Source organism: Corvus cornix, chromosome 4, assembly GCF_000738735.6.
Source record: "Corvus cornix cornix isolate S_Up_H32 chromosome 4, ASM73873v5, whole genome shotgun sequence".
Lineage (NCBI taxonomy): Eukaryota > Metazoa > Chordata > Aves > Passeriformes > Corvidae > Corvus > Corvus cornix.
Window position 1 is genome coordinate 2,844,765 of NC_046334.1, and position 19,680 is coordinate 2,864,444.

Consider the following 19,680-nt stretch of genomic DNA (forward strand, 5'->3'; position numbering starts at 1 on the left):
CAAGGATTTTCTTGCTATTCTCTAAGTCCGTAAGAGATTTTTCTCTCTCACAGAAGAGGTAGCAGGGAATGTAAACAACCAAGCCACCTGCAACCTTGAAAAGTCTTGTTTATGGTATAGTAGAAAAATATTTTGACAATGGATGTTTTAGGATTTTAGCCAATCACCCCCAAGGGGTGGCTGGTCCTTTGTCTAATTAGACTATGAAGAAAAAAGTCTATAAAAGAGTTTGTAAAATAATTAAATAAATCAATCTTGCTGCACAGTTCCTGCCTGCTGGATCTTCTCTCCTCCTCCTCCCTATGGCTGCGGGACACGGTGATATACTGTAGGAACCAGGCCTGCGGTAATATTTGGTGCTGCCCAACATGATCTGCACTCTCTGACGTGTCCTGCACGCTGCGAGCCAAGCCGAATTCCTCTAGAGGTACGCTGCTCCCCTTCCCCCCTGGGACCGGGAGGTCCGACAGGACTGAGAAATGGCGAACAGTGGCTCACAAACTGACGCTGTGGTACTGGTCTGGAAAGGTGTGTTTAGCATATTGCACACCTCCATTCCTGAAAACTCAGTTTGGGAATTATTAGACTGGGCTACTTTAAAAGGGATTTCCATGGACAGAGATACTGCCCTGGACTTTGCCTTATGGCAGGAACTTGGCTGTGCTGTCCGACACGAGCTCCCGACTGGGGAGCCGGCAGCGTTAGAATTATACAAAACGTGGCGTTCATTATTTATTCTGCTGACAGACCTTGACTGTGACAGCAGAGCTGGCTCGCCTATTTCGGTGATGAGTGACGGAGGAATGTCCCAGGGGGACCCCAGTGACTGGGCTGCCGGGGAAAATGATGGTGTATTCGGAAAAACACCCCCAGCTCCACAGGCGGAGCCTGCACCGGCTCACCCTGCACAGTCGCAGGACTCCGCGGCCCCCAGGGACCCCGCGCCGCCAGAGGCGGGGGGGTTGGGGCAGCAGGAGGGTGCACAGCCTGCCTTGCCGTTCAGCTCAGCGGCAGCCACGGCTTATCCAGGGCCGCAAATCAGCTTGGCAACTTGGACCCCCAGAGCGGCTCCTAGCCTGGTTGCGTATGCACCTGGATCTAACTTCTTAGCGGGTGTAGCGCCAGGCGTGCCTGCCCCTAGACTGCCTGGGTGTGGTCTGCCGCCCTCCTTGGCGCTGGACTGTTCTGCGCAGTCGCAGAACCGAGCCATAGACCTTTTAATACAGCATCTGCCTTTGCTGACAGTTACTGAACCTATTCCGAAGGATGGAGGACCTGCTCAGCTTGCTAGAGCAGCGGATGCCAGAGCAACCCTGTTGTGTGGAGCGTGCTGAGCCCACGCTGCCCTCACCACCCGCCCCACCCGCGGGAGCCGCGGCTCCGAACCAGGAAACAGTGTGGCCAGCGGTGAACCTGGAAGCAGTGCTGCCGAGGGAAAACCCGGAAGTGGTGGCGGCTGTGGAGATGCGGCCAGGGGCAGCGGCGCCGGGGCGCGGCTGCAGAGCACAGGCCAGCAGCGGCGCCAAGCGTTGCCGGGGAGCGAGAAACAGAAGCGGAAGTGGCGACCGCGCTGAACGCAGCTGCTGTGCGAGAGACAAGCGTGGCGCTGAGAGTGGCTGTAGCCCCAGAGACGGCGGCAGCAGCTTCAGTACCGGTGCGGTTGGGACCGGCCGAGACGGCATCCCGTAAAGAGGCTGCTGTCCAAACTGCAGTGCAGCCAGCTGCAGTCTGTGCTGTCTGTTCTGCCTCTAGCGAGCTTAGGCAAAGTGCCCCTCTCCATCCATTTCTGTTAATTCCCAGCACCTCAGAGTTGCCTTTGCCTGATGATTCCTCGTCAGGCAGTGAGGCAGATGAGGTTCTGGCCCCAGGTCGTCAGGCGGCTGTAGCCACACGGCGAAGAAAAATGCTGTGCCGGTCTCGCCCCTGGACCTTTCAGGACTGCATGGTAACAGTGTGTCCGACCCACTACAGTCGCTTCTTTGAGTCGGTTAAGATGCGAGCATTGGAGGAAGGTGACTGGAGGTTATTAGAAACCCTTGGAATGCCAAATAGATCTGAGGATTCTGGGGGTAACCGGGGAACCGTTACACTACATCCACAGGCTGTGTCAGAAGTTCAGGATGGTAGTGGTTCCCCAAAAGGGGAGATCCAAGCTTTCCCAGTGTATAAGGCTCTCCCAGATTCAGGGGAGCATGACAAGCATGAGGTAATTGCTTGGAAAGTTGCACAGGACCTCCAATCCAAGGTGGCACAATATGGGCTAGGTTCTGCTGAGGTTATGCAGATAATAAGGATGATAAATACAGATTTGCTTTCTCCATTTGATATCAGACACTTAGGTCAAATTCTATTTCAGCCTGTACAATTTACAGTTTTTGAGAAAACCTGGAGAAAGGTGGCCAACAAGGCTGCATTAGTGAATATGCAGCTCCCAGCTGCCGATCCTAGATGGACAGCAGGAATGGATGCTTTGATGGGGACTGGTCCCTTCTCTGATCCCAGTCTACAGGGTACCTTGCCCTCTAGCATCCTGCAGCAAGCTCAACAGGTCGGCATGGCTGCCCTGTTGAAAACCATAGAGATATCTGCACCCAGAAAGCGATATACTGAAATAGTTCAAGGCAAATCAGAGTCATTCTTCTCTTTTGTAGAGAAAGTCGCTGCTTCTCTTGAGAAGCAGGTTGAGGATGACGAGTTAAGACAGTTGTTGTTAAGGCAGTTAGTGAGAGATAACGCAAATGAAGAGTGCAGAAAAATCATAGATGCCTTACCAGGGGATCCTGAGGTAACAGACATGGTTGAAGCCTGCGCTAAGGCGGGATCTGGGAACCAGAAAAGGTCTGCTTTGGCTGCATTCCTGCAGCCTGTTCACGCATCTTCTGGTCGGGAACCAAAGCAACAAAAACAGGCAAAAAACCAGAAGCGGCCTAAGCTGAGCCAAAAAGAAAACGCACCGATCGCCCAGTGCAAGAGGTGTGGCAGGCCGGGGCATTGCTCGGACTATTGTAGATCCCTGACTCATGCCGATGGTTGGCCGTTGTCGGGAAACTTCCGCTGGGGTGCAAGGAGGGGGAATTGCTCTCTGATGCAGTCGCTCCCCCAGAGAGTGGCACAGGTACAGGTACAGGCCTACCCAGCCACCCTAGAGACAGCACCCAGGGATCAGATGGCACCCAGGGATCAGACGGGTTTGACGTCCACACTGCAGCCACAGTCATCTTAGACTCTAGTGGTATTTATAAGGTTCCCTTGGATGCATATGGACCCTTAGCCCAGGGATCCAGGGCGATGCTGGTGGGAAAACCTGACGTTGCCCATCAAGGAATCTTAGTGCACTCAGGAGTTATTGATGCTGACTTTAAAGGTCAGATTTGCGCTATGGTCTCCACGCAAAACCCCCCCGTAACTATTCCTGAAAAGACCTGCCTTGCTAAATTAGTGCCTTTTAAGTCTTGTGTCCCCAGGATAGAACAACAAACTCACAAAGATAACGGCAGTGGATCTACGGGACTTCCACAGGCCTTCTGGACTGCAGACATTTCTGACCAAAGGTCACAGATGACATGTACCCTGGTCCTGCCGAATGCCCATCCACCCCGGATTCAGCTTCGAGGTTTGATTGATACGGGTGCTGATGTAACTGTCATCTCCTTCTCTGTGTGGCCTCCCTCATGGCCTTTAGCCCCAGTGGGATCGGCCATCACAGGATTAGGAGGAACCACACAGAGCTATTTAAGTGAACAGCTTGTGGTGGTGAAGGATTCAGAGGGGCACCCAGCTACGATTAGGCCTTATGTTGCTACCACTTCCCTTAACCTTTGGGGACGGAATGTGTTGGCAGCTTGGGGCGTACAGATTGGGACAAATTTTTAGCAGGGCTCACTGTGCGTAAGGGCACACAGTATCCTACACTGCCTTTGCAGTGGTTGATTAACACACCAATCCAAGTCAGACTCTGCTCAGTTAGTTGAATTAAGGGCTGTTACCATGGCTTTTCAGCGATTCTCACAGGAACCTTTGAATTTGGTTACTGATTCTGCTTATGTAGCAGGTATCACCCAGCGCTTAGATTGTTCACTTCTGAAGGAGCTGAACAATGCGGCTCTGTTTTCACTGTTGCAAACCTTGTGGTCTGCAATTCGGGCTCGAGTGCATCCATATTACATTCTGCACATTTGAAGCCACACCAATTTACCAGGGTTTCTAACAGAAGGCAATGCCAGGGCTGACATGCTGGCCAACTGATGCCTTTTCCTGGTCTTAAAATCAAAGAGTCATACACGGTTAGAAGGGGAAAAGGGATTTTACCTTGGTATTTATTTTAAGGATCCTTAGGTGTACACGTCCAGGTCATATGCATCGAGATGCACCCTGCCGAGGCTATCTCTGAGTCTGTCTCTCTGTGTCTCTGTGTCTCCCCCCCCCCAACACTGGGTATAACATTATAGGTTTTACTAATTAGCATATCTATCAAAGATTCCCCAATGAGAGGCTCAAGTGAGCCCCCCTCCCCAAGGAACCTTCCCCTGGATGGTTCTATCTTGGTTTACAGAATATGTTCTGGAGAGGACCTTGGGGTCTGGGGCACACTGATCCCTAGCTACAAAGCTTCTAAAATGTTTAGTCTCTTAGCTTGACAAACAAGTCCAAGAATGTAGGCAAAAAGCACCAGGAATACAGAAGTTGTAAAAAGGTATAACAGGGGTATAAAAGAAAAGGCAAAAATCTTCATGGCATCAAACCCTGCGTGGATAGGGTCTCAGCCTGACAAAATTGCACAAGCCAAGGCATCACACGGTTTCTTCCATCAAAGTGCACACACCCTGCAGAAGCAGTTTCATTTAACGCCAACTGAAGTGCGCGACATTGTCAGCACTTGTGCTGACTGTCATGGACTCACTGTGCCTTTGCCAGCGGGGGTAAACCCCAGAGAGCTAAAAGCCTTGCAGATTTGGCAAACGGATGTAACTCACATCCCAGAATTTGGTCGGCTGAAATATGTGCACATGTCTATTGACACTTTCTCCTCAGCTATGTGGGCTACTGCTCACACTGGAGAGAAGGGCCGTGATGTCCTTGCCCATTGGAAATTGGCTTTCTCAGTTCTGGGCGTGCCAGCTTCTGTGAAAACCGATAATGGTCCTGCCTACGCCTCGGAGAAGATGCGGCAGTTTTTACACCTATGGGGTGTAGACCATACCTTTGGTATCCCACATTCTCCTACTGGCCAAGCCATTGTCGAACATGCTCATGATACCTTGAAGCGTGTTTTGGACAAACAGAAAAGGAGAATGCATGGAGAAACCCCACAGAGCCGACTAGCAAAAGCTTTGTATACAATTAATCACCTTACAGTACCACAAAATTCAAATAATCCTGTTATTCTGAATCATTTTCTCTCATTGCAGTCTTCAGGCGAGACACAACTGCCCCGGGCAAAAGTCTGGGTACGGAATTTACTCACTAACCAATGGGGAAGGCCGCATGAGCTTATCGTTTGGGGTCGTGGGTATGCTTGCGTTTCCACAGATACTGGGGTATGGTGGCTACCTTCAAATGCGTTCGCCCTGACCTAACGGCACCAGAGGCAGAACAGGCAACCTCCAAATGATGACCAGAACGCCAACCATCCAAATGGCGACCAGAATGTAGATCATCAGCCTAATGACTCTTCTGATGATGACCAGGATATCAACCATCAGGCAGATGGTCCTTGTACAAGCAGAGACTGGGATGGTCCTTCCACAAGCAGAGACTGAACTTTAAATTTCTTGTTATGGAGTCAGATAGTTAAAGCCTTAGGGACATATTTAGAATTAATAACTGATGTAGATTTCTATTTAGGATTAATAGTAGAGTTGTTATCTTATAAAACAAAAAGGGGGAATTGTAGGTACAAAAATGCTGCTAGCAAGGATTTTCTTGCTATTCTCTAAGTCCGTGAGAGATTTTTCTCTCTCACAGAAGAGGTAGCAGGGAATGTAAACAACCAAGCCACCTGCAACCTTGAAAAGTCTTGTTTATGGTATAGTAGAAAAATATTTTGACAATGGATGTTTTAGGATTTTAGCCAATCACCCCCAAGGGGTGGCTGGTTCCTTTGTCCAATTAGACTATGAAGAAAAAAGTCTATAAAAGAGTTTGTAAAATAATTAAATAAATCAATCTTGCTGCACAGTTCCTGCCTGCTGGATCTTCTCTCCTCCTCCTCCCTATGGCTGCGGGACACGGTGATATACCGTAGGAACCAGGCCTGCGGTAATAAGTACCCATTACCACCTCGACAGTGCATCACTGACAGTACTGGACAACTCAAGATGCTATGATTCCCATTCACAAGATGATTCATGAGCTGGAGAGCCAAGGGGTGATCAGCAAAACCCACTCACCCTTCAACAGTCCCATCTGGCCTGTGCGCAAATCTGAAGGAGAGTGGAGATTGACTGTGGACTGTTGTACCTGGAATGAAGTGACTCCACCATTGAGCGTTGCAGTGCCGGACATGTTGGAGCTCCAGTACGAGCCGGAGTCCAAAGCAGTGAAGTGGTGCGCCACTATTCACATCGCGAATGCATTTTTCTCCATTCTTCTGGCAGCAGAGTGCAGGCCTCAGTTTGCCTTCACCTGGAGGGGCGTGCAGTACACCTGGAACCAACTGCCCCAGGGGTGGAAGCACAGTCCCACCATCTGCCATGGACTGATCCAGACTGCACTAGAAAAGGGTGAGGCTCCAGAACATCTGCAGCACATTGACAACATCATTGTGTGGGGGAACACAGCAACAGAAGTATTTGAGAAAGGAGAGAAAATCATCCAGATTCTTCTGGAAGCCGATTTTGCTATCAAGAAGAGGAAAGTCAAGGGACCTGCCCGAGAGATCCAGTTCCTGGGAGTGAAATGGCAAGATGGACGGCATCAGATTCCCACTGAGGTCATCAATAAGATCACAGCAATGCCTCCACCAACCAACAAGAAGGAAATGCAAGCTTTCCTAGATGCCGCAGGCTTTTGGAGGATGCATATTCCTGAGTACAGCCAAATTGTGAGTCCTCTCTACCTGGCTACCCGCAAAAAGAACCATTTCCACTGGGGCCCTGAACAGCAACAAGCCTTTGCCTAGATTAAACAGGAGATCGCTCATGCCCAGTCAGGATAGGACCAGAGGTGAAGAACGTGCTCTACTCTGCAGCCAGGAGCCATGGTCTGTCCTGGAGCCTTTGGCAGAAGGTGTCTGGTGAGACTCGAGGCCAACCACTGGGATTCTGGAGTCGAAGCTACAGAGGGTCCAAAGCCAACTACACTCCGACAGAGAAGGAAACCTTGGCAGCCTATGAAGGAATCCAAGCCACCTCAGAGGTAATCAGCACTGAAGCACAACTCCTCCTGGCACCCTGACTGCTGGTGCTGGGGTGGATGTTCAAAGCAAAGGTTCCCTCTACCCACCACGCCACCAATGCCACATGGAGCAAATGGATTGCTCTCATCACACAGCACGCCCATATCAGAAAACTGAATCGCCCTGGGATTTTGGAAATAATTACAAATTGGCCTGAAGGTGACAACTTTGGTCTCAGTGACAAAGAAGAACAAGAACAAGTGACACATGCTGAAGAAGCTCCACCGTACAACCAACTACCATCAGAAGACACACGCTACGCTCTTTTCACCGATGGTTCTTGTCGCATCGTAGGGATGAAACAAAAGCAGCTGTATGGAGTCCCACATGATGGGTTGCAGAAGCTACTGGAGGAGAAGGTGGATCGAGCCAACTCGCTTAACTGAAAGCCGTTCAACTAGCCCTGGACACTGCTGAAAGAGAGAAGTGGCCAAAGCTCTGCCTCTACACTGATTCATGGGTGGTAGCCAATGCTCTATGGGGATGGCTGGAAAAGTGAGAAAAGGCTAATTGGCAGTGTAGGGGAAAACCTCTGCTGAAGAGCTGCTGAAGAGTGGAAAGACATCGCTGCCCGAGTAAGAAAGCTAGTTGTGAACATCCACTATGTAGATGCTCATGTCCCCAAGAGTAGGGCTAATGAGGAACACCGAAACAACAAGCAGGTAGATCAGGCTGCAAAGATAGAAGTGTCACAGATAGCCTTGGATTGGAAACATAAAGGAGAGTTGTTCCTAGCTCGATGGGCCCATGATGCCTCAGGTCATCAAGGCAGAGATGCCACCTATAGATGGGCACGAGACCAAGGGGTGGATCTAACCATGGACAGTATCTCCCAGGTTATCCATGATTGTGAGACATGCGCTGCAATCAAGCAGGCCAAGCGGGTGAAGCCCCTGTGGTATGGTGGGCGATGGTCCAAATACAAGTATGGAGAGGCCTGGCAGATTGATTACATCACACTGCCTCAAACACACCAAGGCAAGGGCTGTGTGCTCACAATGGTAGAAGCCACCACTGGATGGCTGGAGACCTACCCTGTGCCTCACGCTACTGCCCGGGACACCATCCTGGGCCTTGAAAAGCAAGTCCTTTGGGGGCATGGTACCCTTGAGAGAATTGAATCTGACAATGGGACTCATTTCAAGAATAGCCTTATCAACACCTGGGCTAGGGAATGTAGCATTGAGTGGGTGTACCATATCCCTTACCATTCACCAGCTGCAGGCAAAGGGGAACGGTGCAATGGATTGTTGAAAACCACCTTGAAGGCAGTAGGTGGGGGAACTTTTAAAAATTGGGAGCAGCATCTAGCAAAGGCCACCTAGTTAGTTAATACCCAATGTTCCACCAATAGAGCTGGTCCAGCCCAATCTGAATCCCTGTATACAGTAGACAGAGATAAGGTCCCAGTGGTGCATGTCAGAGGTCTGTTAGGAAAGACAGTTTGGATTAATTCTGCCTCGAATACAGACAAAACCATCTGTGAGGTTGTTTTTGCTCAGGGACCTGGTTGCACATGGTGGGTAATGCAGATAGATGGAACAACACGTTTTGTACTGCAGGGAGATCTGATTGTTGGGTGAAAACCATCTGTAATGTGAAATGCCTGTATACCACTGCTTGCTGAGTGTCACTGTCACTGTTTGTACATAGCTGTATATATGTATGTATTAATGTGTGTGTAGAGTTAGAATACATTAGTTTGGTCATTGAGCCAATGATGTGGCATAAGGGGTGGAATGTCTTGGGGTGACTTTATGATGTGTATCCCATCAACAGCATCAGCCATTCAAAACTACCACCACACCACAGGAACTGATGGCACAACTGATTATGAAAGCCAGAGCAGACCTCTGTACCCTTGCGGGGTGTGATTTCACATTCATTTATTTGCCATTGAAAACTGGTGTCCTGGAGCACTTGCTCCAGACGAATGAACACCTCCAGTTTGCTCTGGACAGCTACCCAGGCAAAATCTCAATTCACAATCCAAACCAGAAATTGTTCAATTCGGCAATTCACTTGGCTCCAAAAGAACTTCAAAGACGAATCCCTTTCAAAGCTCTAACAGTCTTTACAGATGGTTCAGGAAGTTCTGATAAATCTGTGATGACTTGGAAGGACCCCAGAATGCAGATGTGGGAGTCTGATGTCCAGGTAGTGGATGGTTCCCCACAGATTGCAGAACAGCCAGCCATAGTTAGAGCTTTTGAGAGGTTTGATGAACCTGTTAATTTGGTGACAGATTCAGCTTATGTAGTCGGAGTAATTGCCAGAGCAGAACACTCTTTGTTAAAGGAGGTGTCCAACCCTAAATTGTATAGCTTGCTTTCGAAGCTTGTTTGTCTATTCTTCCACCGAAAGCATCCCTTCCACGTGATGCATGTGAGGTCACACACTGATCTCCCTGGGCCTGTTGCCGAAGGGAATTGGAGGGCAGATGCTCTTGCAATGCTGGTACAAGTTCCCAATGTACCAGACACATTTGCTCAAGCAAAGCTGAACCATCAATTTTACCATCAGAATGCTCCAGCCCTTGTGAGAATGTTTAAACTGCCTAGAGACCAGGCAAGGGCAAGTGTGGCAACCTGTCCCAACTGCCAAAGCTACCAGGTGCCATTGTTGGGCTCCAGGGCTAACCCCTGAGGCCTACATAGCTGTGAAATCTGGCAGACAGATGTAACACATCCCTCAATTTGGAAGATCAAAATATGTATACGTCTCTGTGGATACATTTTCCGGAGCTGTCTTCGCACCAGCCCATGCAGGAGAAAAGGCAAAGGATGTTATGAAACATTTTCTTCTTGCTTTTTCTACCCTGGGTGTCCCTGCAGAAATAAAAACTGATAGTCCTGCTCCAGCTCCAGACCTCTCAGCCACTCGGGGCTGTGACAGATGGGGACTTGTTGCTCAGCTGCTGTGGGAACATTTCAGGAAGGGACCTTCCAAGCAAGAAGGGAAAAATAAGAGGACATGGTAACACAGGAAGAGAACATGAAAAAAATGGCTTTTCGGGCTCCCAGAGCAACATCTGCATCCCAGTGTTTTGTGTCAGTTATGGGCACTGAACTCGGGCTTGGGATGTCCTTAGCGCTGGTGTCCTGTGCTTGTCTCTTCCCAGAGACAGTCACAGGGAAATACATGTTGGGTTTGTAACCACATTTCACTGGGTTGGAGCAGGATGACAGGAATGGGGCTTGGCTGCTGCTCTGGGCAGGGGGATGCCTGGAGGAGTTGCTGTTTAGTCCCTGGACTTCCCCTGAAAACAGAAACAAAGAAACTCGAGATGCACATGTAACCCTTCCTCCTCCTGTCCCTTCCAGTCACTCCAAAGCTTTGATTCATTGCCAGAACAATCCTTCTGCCAAATCAAAACCCCCTCAGATTCTCTCAAGGAAAATTCCATCAATCCATGCTGTGCTCCATGCAAAGTTTTTCACATAGCAAAAGTGACACTGTATTTTTTAGGTAGACTCACACTGTGAGTAAATTTCTGTCCTCCAGTGAGAGCCTTTTGGGTCCCAAACACGGGATGTTTGCTCTCGGTATTTGTCTCCATATCAAAAAATACTTGATGCAGCGTGGCCTGTCCCATCCCCTGCTCCGTGGCTTTTCAGTGACACTAAATCAAGCTGCAGAAGTGTGTGATGAGTACACTGTGTAAAACTAGCTTTGTTTCAAAACAGAAAACGCTTCTATAGAAGCCACTGCTTCCTGTGGCAGGTGACATCATATCACTGCGTATGTGGGGTTTTAAGCTATACTGCATTTTTTACATTTCTTAATAGAAATATGTATCAACTCCTCAGCCAACTTGTCGCACAAGGAGATGACTTTGTGTAATATCATTACATAAGCCTTTTGGGTCTTCCAGAACCCATGAGACAGTGAAAGCAGAACCTCGTGCATTTTATTGGTTTCTTTTACAGACTTCTTATCTGCGAATACTGACTGGGAACAACAAACATCTCAATTCCACCACATTAAAGGTACTAAAATAGTGACTTTTTGATTTAAAAAGTAACTTTACCAATGTGCAAGTACAAGCTTGGCAATATTTCTCCTGGGGAATGGCATTCAGTACAGCTCTGGGACGAAATGCCCAGGCACATGCAGTGTGTGCAGCCTGTGCTCATTTCGCATTTCCTGGCACTTTCGCATTCCCTGCGCTGTCGCTTGTAAACCCAACTGGGCATTTGTGTTGTGCAGTTCTTGATTTGCTTTCAGTCAGCAACATACTCAAATCATTACACTCTATTCTGTATGCTTTTTGTGAACATCCAGCTCTGCTGGAAGAATGGTGTAATTTTCAGAAGTACCATGGACATCGTTGAAGAGACAAAAATAATACAAATGGTACTTGGTGGCTTTGGTTTCTCTGAAATCGAATGCATGTGATACTTTAGGCAGAACTGTGAAAACACAGTGAACATCCTGTGTAGATAAAGCTGTGGTATCATCTAATCTGTTCAAGGTGAAGGGTTCAAAGTGCAGTTATTGTGTACTGAGGATGAAGCTGCCAGAATTTTGCATTACAGTTACTACAGATTATTCAGGGCACACTGCAGCAGGGGAAGCTACAATAACCTGTGGCTCTGAAAGCCAATTCATGGCCAGTTAACATTCCCTAGACTGACTTCTGTGCTAAACCTCACCAGGGGTGCCTGCTCGAGGCACCCAGTGTTTGCTAAAGCACAAAAACAGGTGTTGGATCGCAGCCGGTTCCAGACGAGAGCGCTGCCCACGGCCAGGTGTGCTCTAAGTGTGGATCCCGCTGCTCCCACGTCCTGGACGGAGCCCCTGGAGCTTTATGGACACTTGGAGCGTGCTGCCCGCACCCTGAGATCCCTTTTCCTGTTGAATCTCCTGACATAGCTGCTGCTGCTCCCGACCCAGCCATCCCCTGGCCGCAGCCGCCTGCACAGGGCTGGCAGCAGCTTGGCGGGCACCTGCCGGCGCTTGTGGTAGATGTGCCCCATCACGATGTACCTGCTGCCTGCAACAACAAAAACAAAAGAAACGGGGCTGCTGAGCCATGGGGAATGGGGGGTCATTCCGAGGGCACTAGGGCTGGGAATAGAAGTGAAGTTTTGCCTGTGGAAACGTCCTGAACAGGGGGCTTCTACAGTGGCGTCCTGAGCTCTGCTGGGACCTGTGGGTGGTGCTGGCATGGAAATGATGATTTACTGTTGGGGGAAATGCTGGTATTTGATAATCTTGCACTTAGAAGGAAAACTGAACTACTTACAAAGACACCAGCTTAAACTCCTGCTTGTATTGTTTTAGGAATCCTGAAAACTTGTCATCATTTTGGAACTGGACAAAGTTAAGAAAGGGCTATGCTGGTACCTGACTTCTTAATGCAGTTGGTTTTCTTGCGAAAGTTTTGAGAAACTTGGATGGAAAAAGGCCTCCACTTTGAGTAAATACTTTTCTTCCAAATTTTCCCAACAACCCAGGCTAAGCCTAATAAAGTAGGGCAGACTAAGATTGCAGTGCATGCAGAGGAATAGCAGAATGGATTTAGCTGGAATGATTTACCAAGTTTAAGGTCTGGACATGGTTTACTGCAGTTTAAAGTATCCACAACCAGGATGTGAACTCGGAAGAAGGCAGCGTCAGGAGTGACATACAGGTGACTCATCTTGTACAATCCATCACTGTCTACCAAGAGGGTAATCCAGCGAACTCCATTCCCCAGGCTTTCCAGGTTATAAACAATTCCATTCACTGCTGTTTCAAGGGAGAGAGAAAAAAAGGAACAGATTTTACATCATGGCAATTTTCAGGGTATGTGTGAAGGCTGTCATTTAAAATGCTGTAAAGGAAGTGTCAGCAGGAATCCTTTGACTCAGGAGTGGGCAGTAGGAATTGCTTCAAATAATCACATTTGGTAAAGTGATTGCCTTAAGTTTTGCTGCTTTGCAAACCTTGTGCTTTACAGGTCCGAAATGTTTCTTAGTGAAGAAAGTGATGGGTTTAGTAACATTTTCTATCCTGATATATAAAAAGTGGGCATATTTACCTAACAAAGTAAAATTCTCAAATTTAAAACTTCCCAATGAAGTACAAAGTAAATGAAGTACCGAGCTGGTAACTCAATGCTTTGGCTTTTGAAATAAAAGGCCTTTGTCATACCAAGACAAAAGGGCACCAAGCAAGTTGTATTGGGAGCTCAGACAATCACTTCATGCTGTTCTCCCAGTCTCTGGCTCTGGCAAGTGCTGAGCTGAGTGCAGGAATGGGTAAACAGCTCCGTGCTAGTGGGGAAACTGCACCTGGTGTTACACCTGCATCAGGGGGAGAACTCTGATTCAGTCATTTATTCTTTTATCTGCACCGTAAATGTAAAGAAAGGAAAAGCTCTCTGATTGCCACTGTGGAGCCTTGGCTTATCTGTTGCTCAGACTTTTTCCTACCTGTCTTTTCAATTTAGGAGCAGAATAAGGCTGCTGTTGGTTAAGGGCTAAAACACACAGAGGTCGGGTTGCTGTGAAGCCCATGTTGGACAGGAATGCATGAGAGTGGTAAAAACCAAAGCAGGACAGCATTTGTAGAAAGCACTTCCGGAGTTCTCCATTTAGACAAAACAGATGTCTCCTAACGTGTTTATGTTCTACAAATGGAAACATCTGTTACCACTGGGCTTGTATTTTCCTTATCTCTTAAAATACTGTGAGAAAAAGTTGGTATCTGTTTCACAACTTCATAAGCACAAGGCAGGGTTTCAGTCAGAAAATGCTTATCTTTAAACAGTCTGTACAAAAATACCAGGCTGATTCCTGCCACCTTTAGTTACATCAGCGTAGACACAAGGACTAAAGACACTGAATCCTAAGGAACTTCAAGAAGAATCCTCTCTAGAAAGAGGTTTACAGAAATAAGAGTCTTATTTCTGTTTGCTTCGCCATTTTATTTTAATTTCAAACTTCAATCCCCAAAATCAAACTTGTTCTAAACAGTAAGAGATAAATAACACAGCTGCAATGTTTAATCTAAGAGTATCTAAAACAATTGGTCTTTTCAGTTCCATTGACCAGTCCCAAGGATACTCTTCCTCCAGAGGAAACAAAAAAAAGGGCTGTACTAGCCCAAAGTAGGGAAAGTGTAAGGTAAGTATGTTTATGAAGAACTGTGATGGGTCCATTTTGAATATTCGGTAATTATTTAACATACTTACTGTATCTTAATCACAGTATTTTAAAAGCAGAAGTGAAGTATCAGTGACAAGTGGACAGAAGGTGCTCTGTCCCTGTGGGTTGAGGGGGACACCACCTACCAAACTCGCTGGCACAAAAGGCCTCCACTTCATCCTGCTCCTTCCTGCACTCAGTCAGACACACCTTCTCCTTGTCACCATCTACAACAGGAACACAGACTGAGGGACAGCAATGGGCTCTTTGGGGATCTCTCATCCCATTGTGCCCCCCAGCCTTTGGGAAGTTCTGGGCAGCCTGTCCCTTACCTTTCCTGAGCACACCCAGGTACGTCGAGCTGGGTGACCAGCGGTTGGTGACCCAGGAGGGTTTGGGGATCCTTGTGAAGGGGTCAGGGTGTTTATAGGGGATTGCCTTCCCTGGTCGGTTGAAGTGGTGCAGTGTGTTAGGATCATTTGACTCCTTTGTTCCAGAGTCTGGAAAATGATAAACTTCCATCAGGGACATCATCTTTGGATGGGAAGGTGCGGCGTGGAGGGCGTGAGCCCACACGCTGTTGGCAACCTTGGCCAGCCGCCGGTCTGTGTGCTTCCTGTTGGCCTGGCCAGAGTCGGGGGGGGTGGGAGAAGCCCCCTGGGTTGGGGTCTCCAGGGGCAGGACCCCTCCGTGCTGCCAGTGCTGCTTCCTCAGCCCAGTGCTGTTTTCCAGCGAAGGCTCAACATGTTTCTTCTTGTTGGACACGAGGGAGGGGATTCCCGGGGGCTTTGGCTGCTGCAGATGGGTGGGAGGCATTCCCAGGAGCTGGCCTTCCCTGGCATTCCTGCTGGCACTGCCCATGCCCCTGGCTGGCACTTTCACCTGGCCATGAGCAGCAGCTGCTGAACTAAAAACATCTTTGCTAAGAGCCTGGCCGGGTTTCTCAGCATAGGGCAGGGATCCTACAAACAAAAAAGGAGAGAGAAAATCAGCGTTTTAAGTCTTTTATTCCACGTGCTTCAGAATGGGAAGATTTGAGGCTGTACTCTGTAAGTGAGGCCTCCGACAATTAGACAAAAAACTGATAAATAGCTCGACAGATGAACCACAGTAGAGCTCCTCATTCCTCTGTACTCTGACATGGAAGGCCCAGTACAGGGAATGCAGCTGTCTGAGCAAAACAGGAGATTTGCATTTTTACTTTATTATTGTTGCAAAAAAACCCCAACACAAACCCTTTTCTCAAACCCCTGAATCTCCAGGGAGCATCTGAGGAAACAAGGTTCACGTTGCCATTTGGGATGCTTGTTTAAAAGACTGTGACAGCAGAACTATTTGGTTTTCCCATCCATGGGATGCCTCTGGACAATGTCATCCAGACTCTCCAGCAGCTTTGGACACTACTGGAAAAGTCTTTACCCACAGTTTTGGCTCTTTGACTTGTGCACTATGGAGTATATAGTAGCAGTAATTAGGCTAGTGCTGCTGAGTAACAATTATTTCAAGGCTTTGCTTAATTTGAGAGGACAAGAGTTGAGAAAGAAAGGAAGCATCTGGGAATCCAGTGAAAAAATAACTTAATGGCACTGTTCCCGCAAGCTGGGTAGTCACCTACACTTTCATTTATATCTTCACCTTGATCCCTTGAACCTCACAAAGCAAAATGACCAACATTTTCAGCCTGGCAGGAGAGAAATTTCCCCTGGCAGTCCATTTTCCTTTTCCTTTAGCCCTTCCCTGCATGCCTGGAACGAGCCAGCAGAGTTTTCACACGGTTCACCCACACACAGCCTCTGCCTGATGTTCACAGCCATGGTTATTCTGTGTAGGAGGCTGATCCCAGCTCCTTGTGTGAAAAGAGAGATTCGACATACACAGATGAACAGTGTCCTGGTTTATCTCCTATAACTGACTCAAGTGCTGACCTTGCCACTTCTCCCCCTGTGCTCTCACCAGCTGCTGTCATGGGAAAGATTCCTTGATATTTGGGCTGGCCACCCGTAAAGTCCAAAGAATGTCCATAGAGAGAGGGGTGGAAGAAGTCCAAGCTGCAGACAGCAGCAGGCAAGGGGGGTTTGGAGATGGTTCAGTATGAAGCTGTGCCCTCTGAACAGGTGTCTCAGACTTGGGTGTGTAAATGAACTCTCCTACCACTTTATCACGCCTTTCCAGTCACGGATTGTATCAAGAAATAGTTCATTTTTCTCTACTCAATCTGTTCAGGACCTTGAGATTCCTCCTCTTGTACCAGCATATTCCTGTCTGATTGTTGCAGCCTAAGAAATACGACTGCAACATAACCAAATCCCAGTGGAACACATGTAAATGCTATTTCTGTTCTGTCAGTGAGGCACTAAAACCCAAATAAATCCACTCAGGACAGCTTGCTGCAGGCACACAGGGCACACTGAGCATGCTGAAGTCAGTCAGACACCTGGAGTTACAGGTGAAAGGGAAAAAAAGAGAAAGATCATATACAAATCATAAAAACAGCAGATGCAGAAGCAAATCCAACTTCACCTGCCACTGATGGCTGGCAGGACAGAGCACCAGCTCCCTGCCTGCTTCTGCCAGGTGCTCTTAATTCTTCCCAATACTGACAAATTAAATATTGCAATTTACAATCCCATCCTACAAACACGTTGAAATGTTTCTTTCTTGAGCCCTTACTTGCTGAAAAAGCTACAGCCTGGGGGGCTGCTCAGGCAAGAATTTATAGGAATGTCTTTAGCCTCCCCTGATTCCCAAGGCAGACATGTCCCAGCCCCACTCAGAAGGTAACAGACTTACCAGAAGATGAGCTAATGACAAAGCAGAGGAGCCAGAACACTTGGGTTGTCATTTTGAAGTAAAGTTTTTCCAGACTCAAAATGAAGTGGAGTCTTTTATGCCCTTCCCCCAATTCATGCTAATGAGAGGCAGCTTGAGGGGAAACGGGAATCATTCACTGGACAGCCCACTGGAGCAAGACCAAGCTGCTGCCTCCACCAGCCCTGCCTGGGAGGAATGTGCTCCTTTCCATCGGGACACAACCCCCTGGCTGCATCACCTGTGTCCTGGGAATAACACACCCATGTATGGTTTTGGCAGCAGATTTTTATTCTGGGGAGAGTCTTGCCCTCCTATGGCACTCTGTAGAGAAAAATCATAGGGAACAAGTCTGGTTTTCCTGGCTATGGAGAACTGCATTCTGGAGAGGAATTGAAACATTCTGGAACACACCAAACCCCTGGGATGCAGGGTCTGTAAAGGATGTGCATGGCAATGGAACATATCTAGGGATTTCTGGCCACCGCCAGTGATACAGCTGCTAATCTCCTCTTTTATGCTAAGGAACCAGCTTCAGTGATTCTTTTCAGACTGAAAAATGCAGTAGTGACTGTCCAGTCCAAGGGAAAGCTCTGCTGATCCCATACAGCTTTAGTTTTAAATCTCTCTTTGCCAACATGAAGAACTCTGCAAATTTTCACACACACCAAGCCAACCCAGATTTGGATGACTGAATTAAGAAGGCTTATTTCTAAGTGACCTTATTGCTACACAAGATTTCCATTGTGATAGTTTAACTCACCAGCTGCTGCTGGCTGCTGTGGAAGCTGCACATGACTTTAAGGGACAATGAACAACTTAAAAACTCCATAAAGGCACTGAAAGGCTCCTGAAACCCACCCTTGACAGAAAATCCAACCCTCAACAATACCTGTGGCATGGGATTCAGTGTTGCTTAGTTTAAGCAGTTTGTTTTGTCCTACCTTAATTAAGCATTTCAATAGGATTCCTAAAAGCTCAGGGCTTTGTCTCCAGCAGCGATGGCTGAAGATACAGAAAATTCACCAATTAGTGTGGAAAATAAATGACATTTCAACACATCTATTACTCAAGGAATTACATTTCTACTGCAGCACTTATTAATCCTTGTTTTCCTCTGTTGTTTGGAACATTTTAATTCCAGAAGTATCCCAAGATAGCTATTATGGGAATAGGAATGTAAACTGAGGATGAGAGAGAGGAGGGCTCCTACATTTCTTTTGCAACCAGCAGGTACCTGCAGCAAGCAGGAGAAGCTGAAGTGTGAGTGCTTGTGCTGGGGAGGGAGGGAGGGAGGGAGGAAGGAGAAGGAGGATGGATGGATGGATGGATGGATGGATACATACACGTAGCATCCCACAGACCTATATTCCAGGGATTTTTCTGTTGAATTAGCTGGTGGCGTAATTCAACCCTCATTCATGTACGGCTGTGTCTGCACTGTTTCCCCAGGCTCTTTACCTGGACAGGAGCAATCTCCATTAAGAGCACAGCAGTGGTGTTTGCAGTATTCCCAGCATTCCAGCAGCTCCAGGATGCTCGAGCAGCTGAGATGGAAAAGCTTTCCCAGCGGGGCTGGGCAAATGAGGGACCGACAGCACCGTGGCCACGTCCGGGCCCGGGAGTTCTCCCAGCTGGGGCTCTCCCAGAGATCCCGGGAGGGGAGCTGGAGCCACCGAAAGGAAGCCCGCGGGAAGCACGGAGAGGGCGGCAGCCCCAGGCGGGACGCAGTGCCAAGAGCGGGGAAGGGGCCCGGGGGCGGAGGCCAGGCCCGGGCGGCTGCGGGCAAAAGAGTCGCGCAGGTCCTAGGTAGGGCTGGCACCGCGGAGCCACCCGCGGCAGGGCCACAAAATACAAACGGCACGACCCAGATGGGACTCGAACCCACAATCCCCAGCTCCGGAGGCTGATGCCTTATCCATTAGGCCACTGGGTCACCCAAGAGAAACTGCGCGAGCCGCGTAGTAAGAAGCCCGCCCGGCCGACACTGGCCCCGCCCCCCGGAGGCCGTCATGGTCTCCTTGCTAGCGGCGGGAAGGCCCCGCCCCTTCCTTCTCGCACGCCATTGGCCGCGGTGTCCCCAGGCCCCGCCCGCAGCGCGTGCCCACCGCCCCGCCGCGCCCTAGAGCGTGTTCCCGCCCTCGGCGCGAGTGCGTCACAGTCAGCCGTGAGCTTGGGGGGAGTTGGTTGGGGCCGCCTCACTGTCCCGGGGAGCTCCGGCCACCGCCGGCCTCCTGTCCCGCGTCTTTAAACTTCCCCTCACGGGCTCGGCCGTGGTTCCTGTGCTGTGGCCGGTAACTCCATCCAGCCCCGGCGGCTCCACACTCGGCCTTCTCCCCTCAG

At 48.8% G+C, this 19,680-nt stretch overlaps 1 protein-coding gene and 1 non-coding gene across 5 annotated transcripts; both read right to left on the reverse strand.

Annotated features, from left to right (window-relative positions):
• Positions 1-11,286: 11,286 nt before the first annotated feature.
• C4H17orf58 (chromosome 4 C17orf58 homolog) lies at positions 11,287-19,314 on the reverse strand. Of its 4 annotated transcripts, none has more exons than XM_019290650.3 (5): positions 18,799-19,314; positions 14,862-15,491; positions 14,676-14,756; positions 12,938-13,129; positions 11,287-12,392 (listed from the first exon to the last, which is right to left on the reverse strand). In XM_019290650.3, the coding sequence occupies exons 2-5, from the start codon at positions 15,388-15,390 to the stop codon at positions 12,205-12,207; spliced, it is 990 nt and encodes a 329-aa protein (XP_019146195.2). In that variant the 5' UTR covers positions 15,391-15,491; positions 18,799-19,314; the 3' UTR covers positions 11,287-12,204. The 4 variants fall into 4 exon arrangements, with proteins under 4 accessions (XP_019146195.2, XP_019146193.2, XP_010405669.2 ...); XM_019290648.2 differs by lacking the exon at positions 18,799-19,314 and adding an exon at positions 17,320-17,677 and having other exon boundaries at positions 12,938-13,126; XM_010407367.3 differs by lacking the exon at positions 18,799-19,314 and adding an exon at positions 17,320-17,677.
• Positions 19,201-19,273, reverse strand: TRNAR-CCG. The gene has a single exon. It is a non-coding gene; the product is annotated as a tRNA-Arg (tRNA).
• Positions 19,315-19,680: the final 366 nt, after the last annotated feature.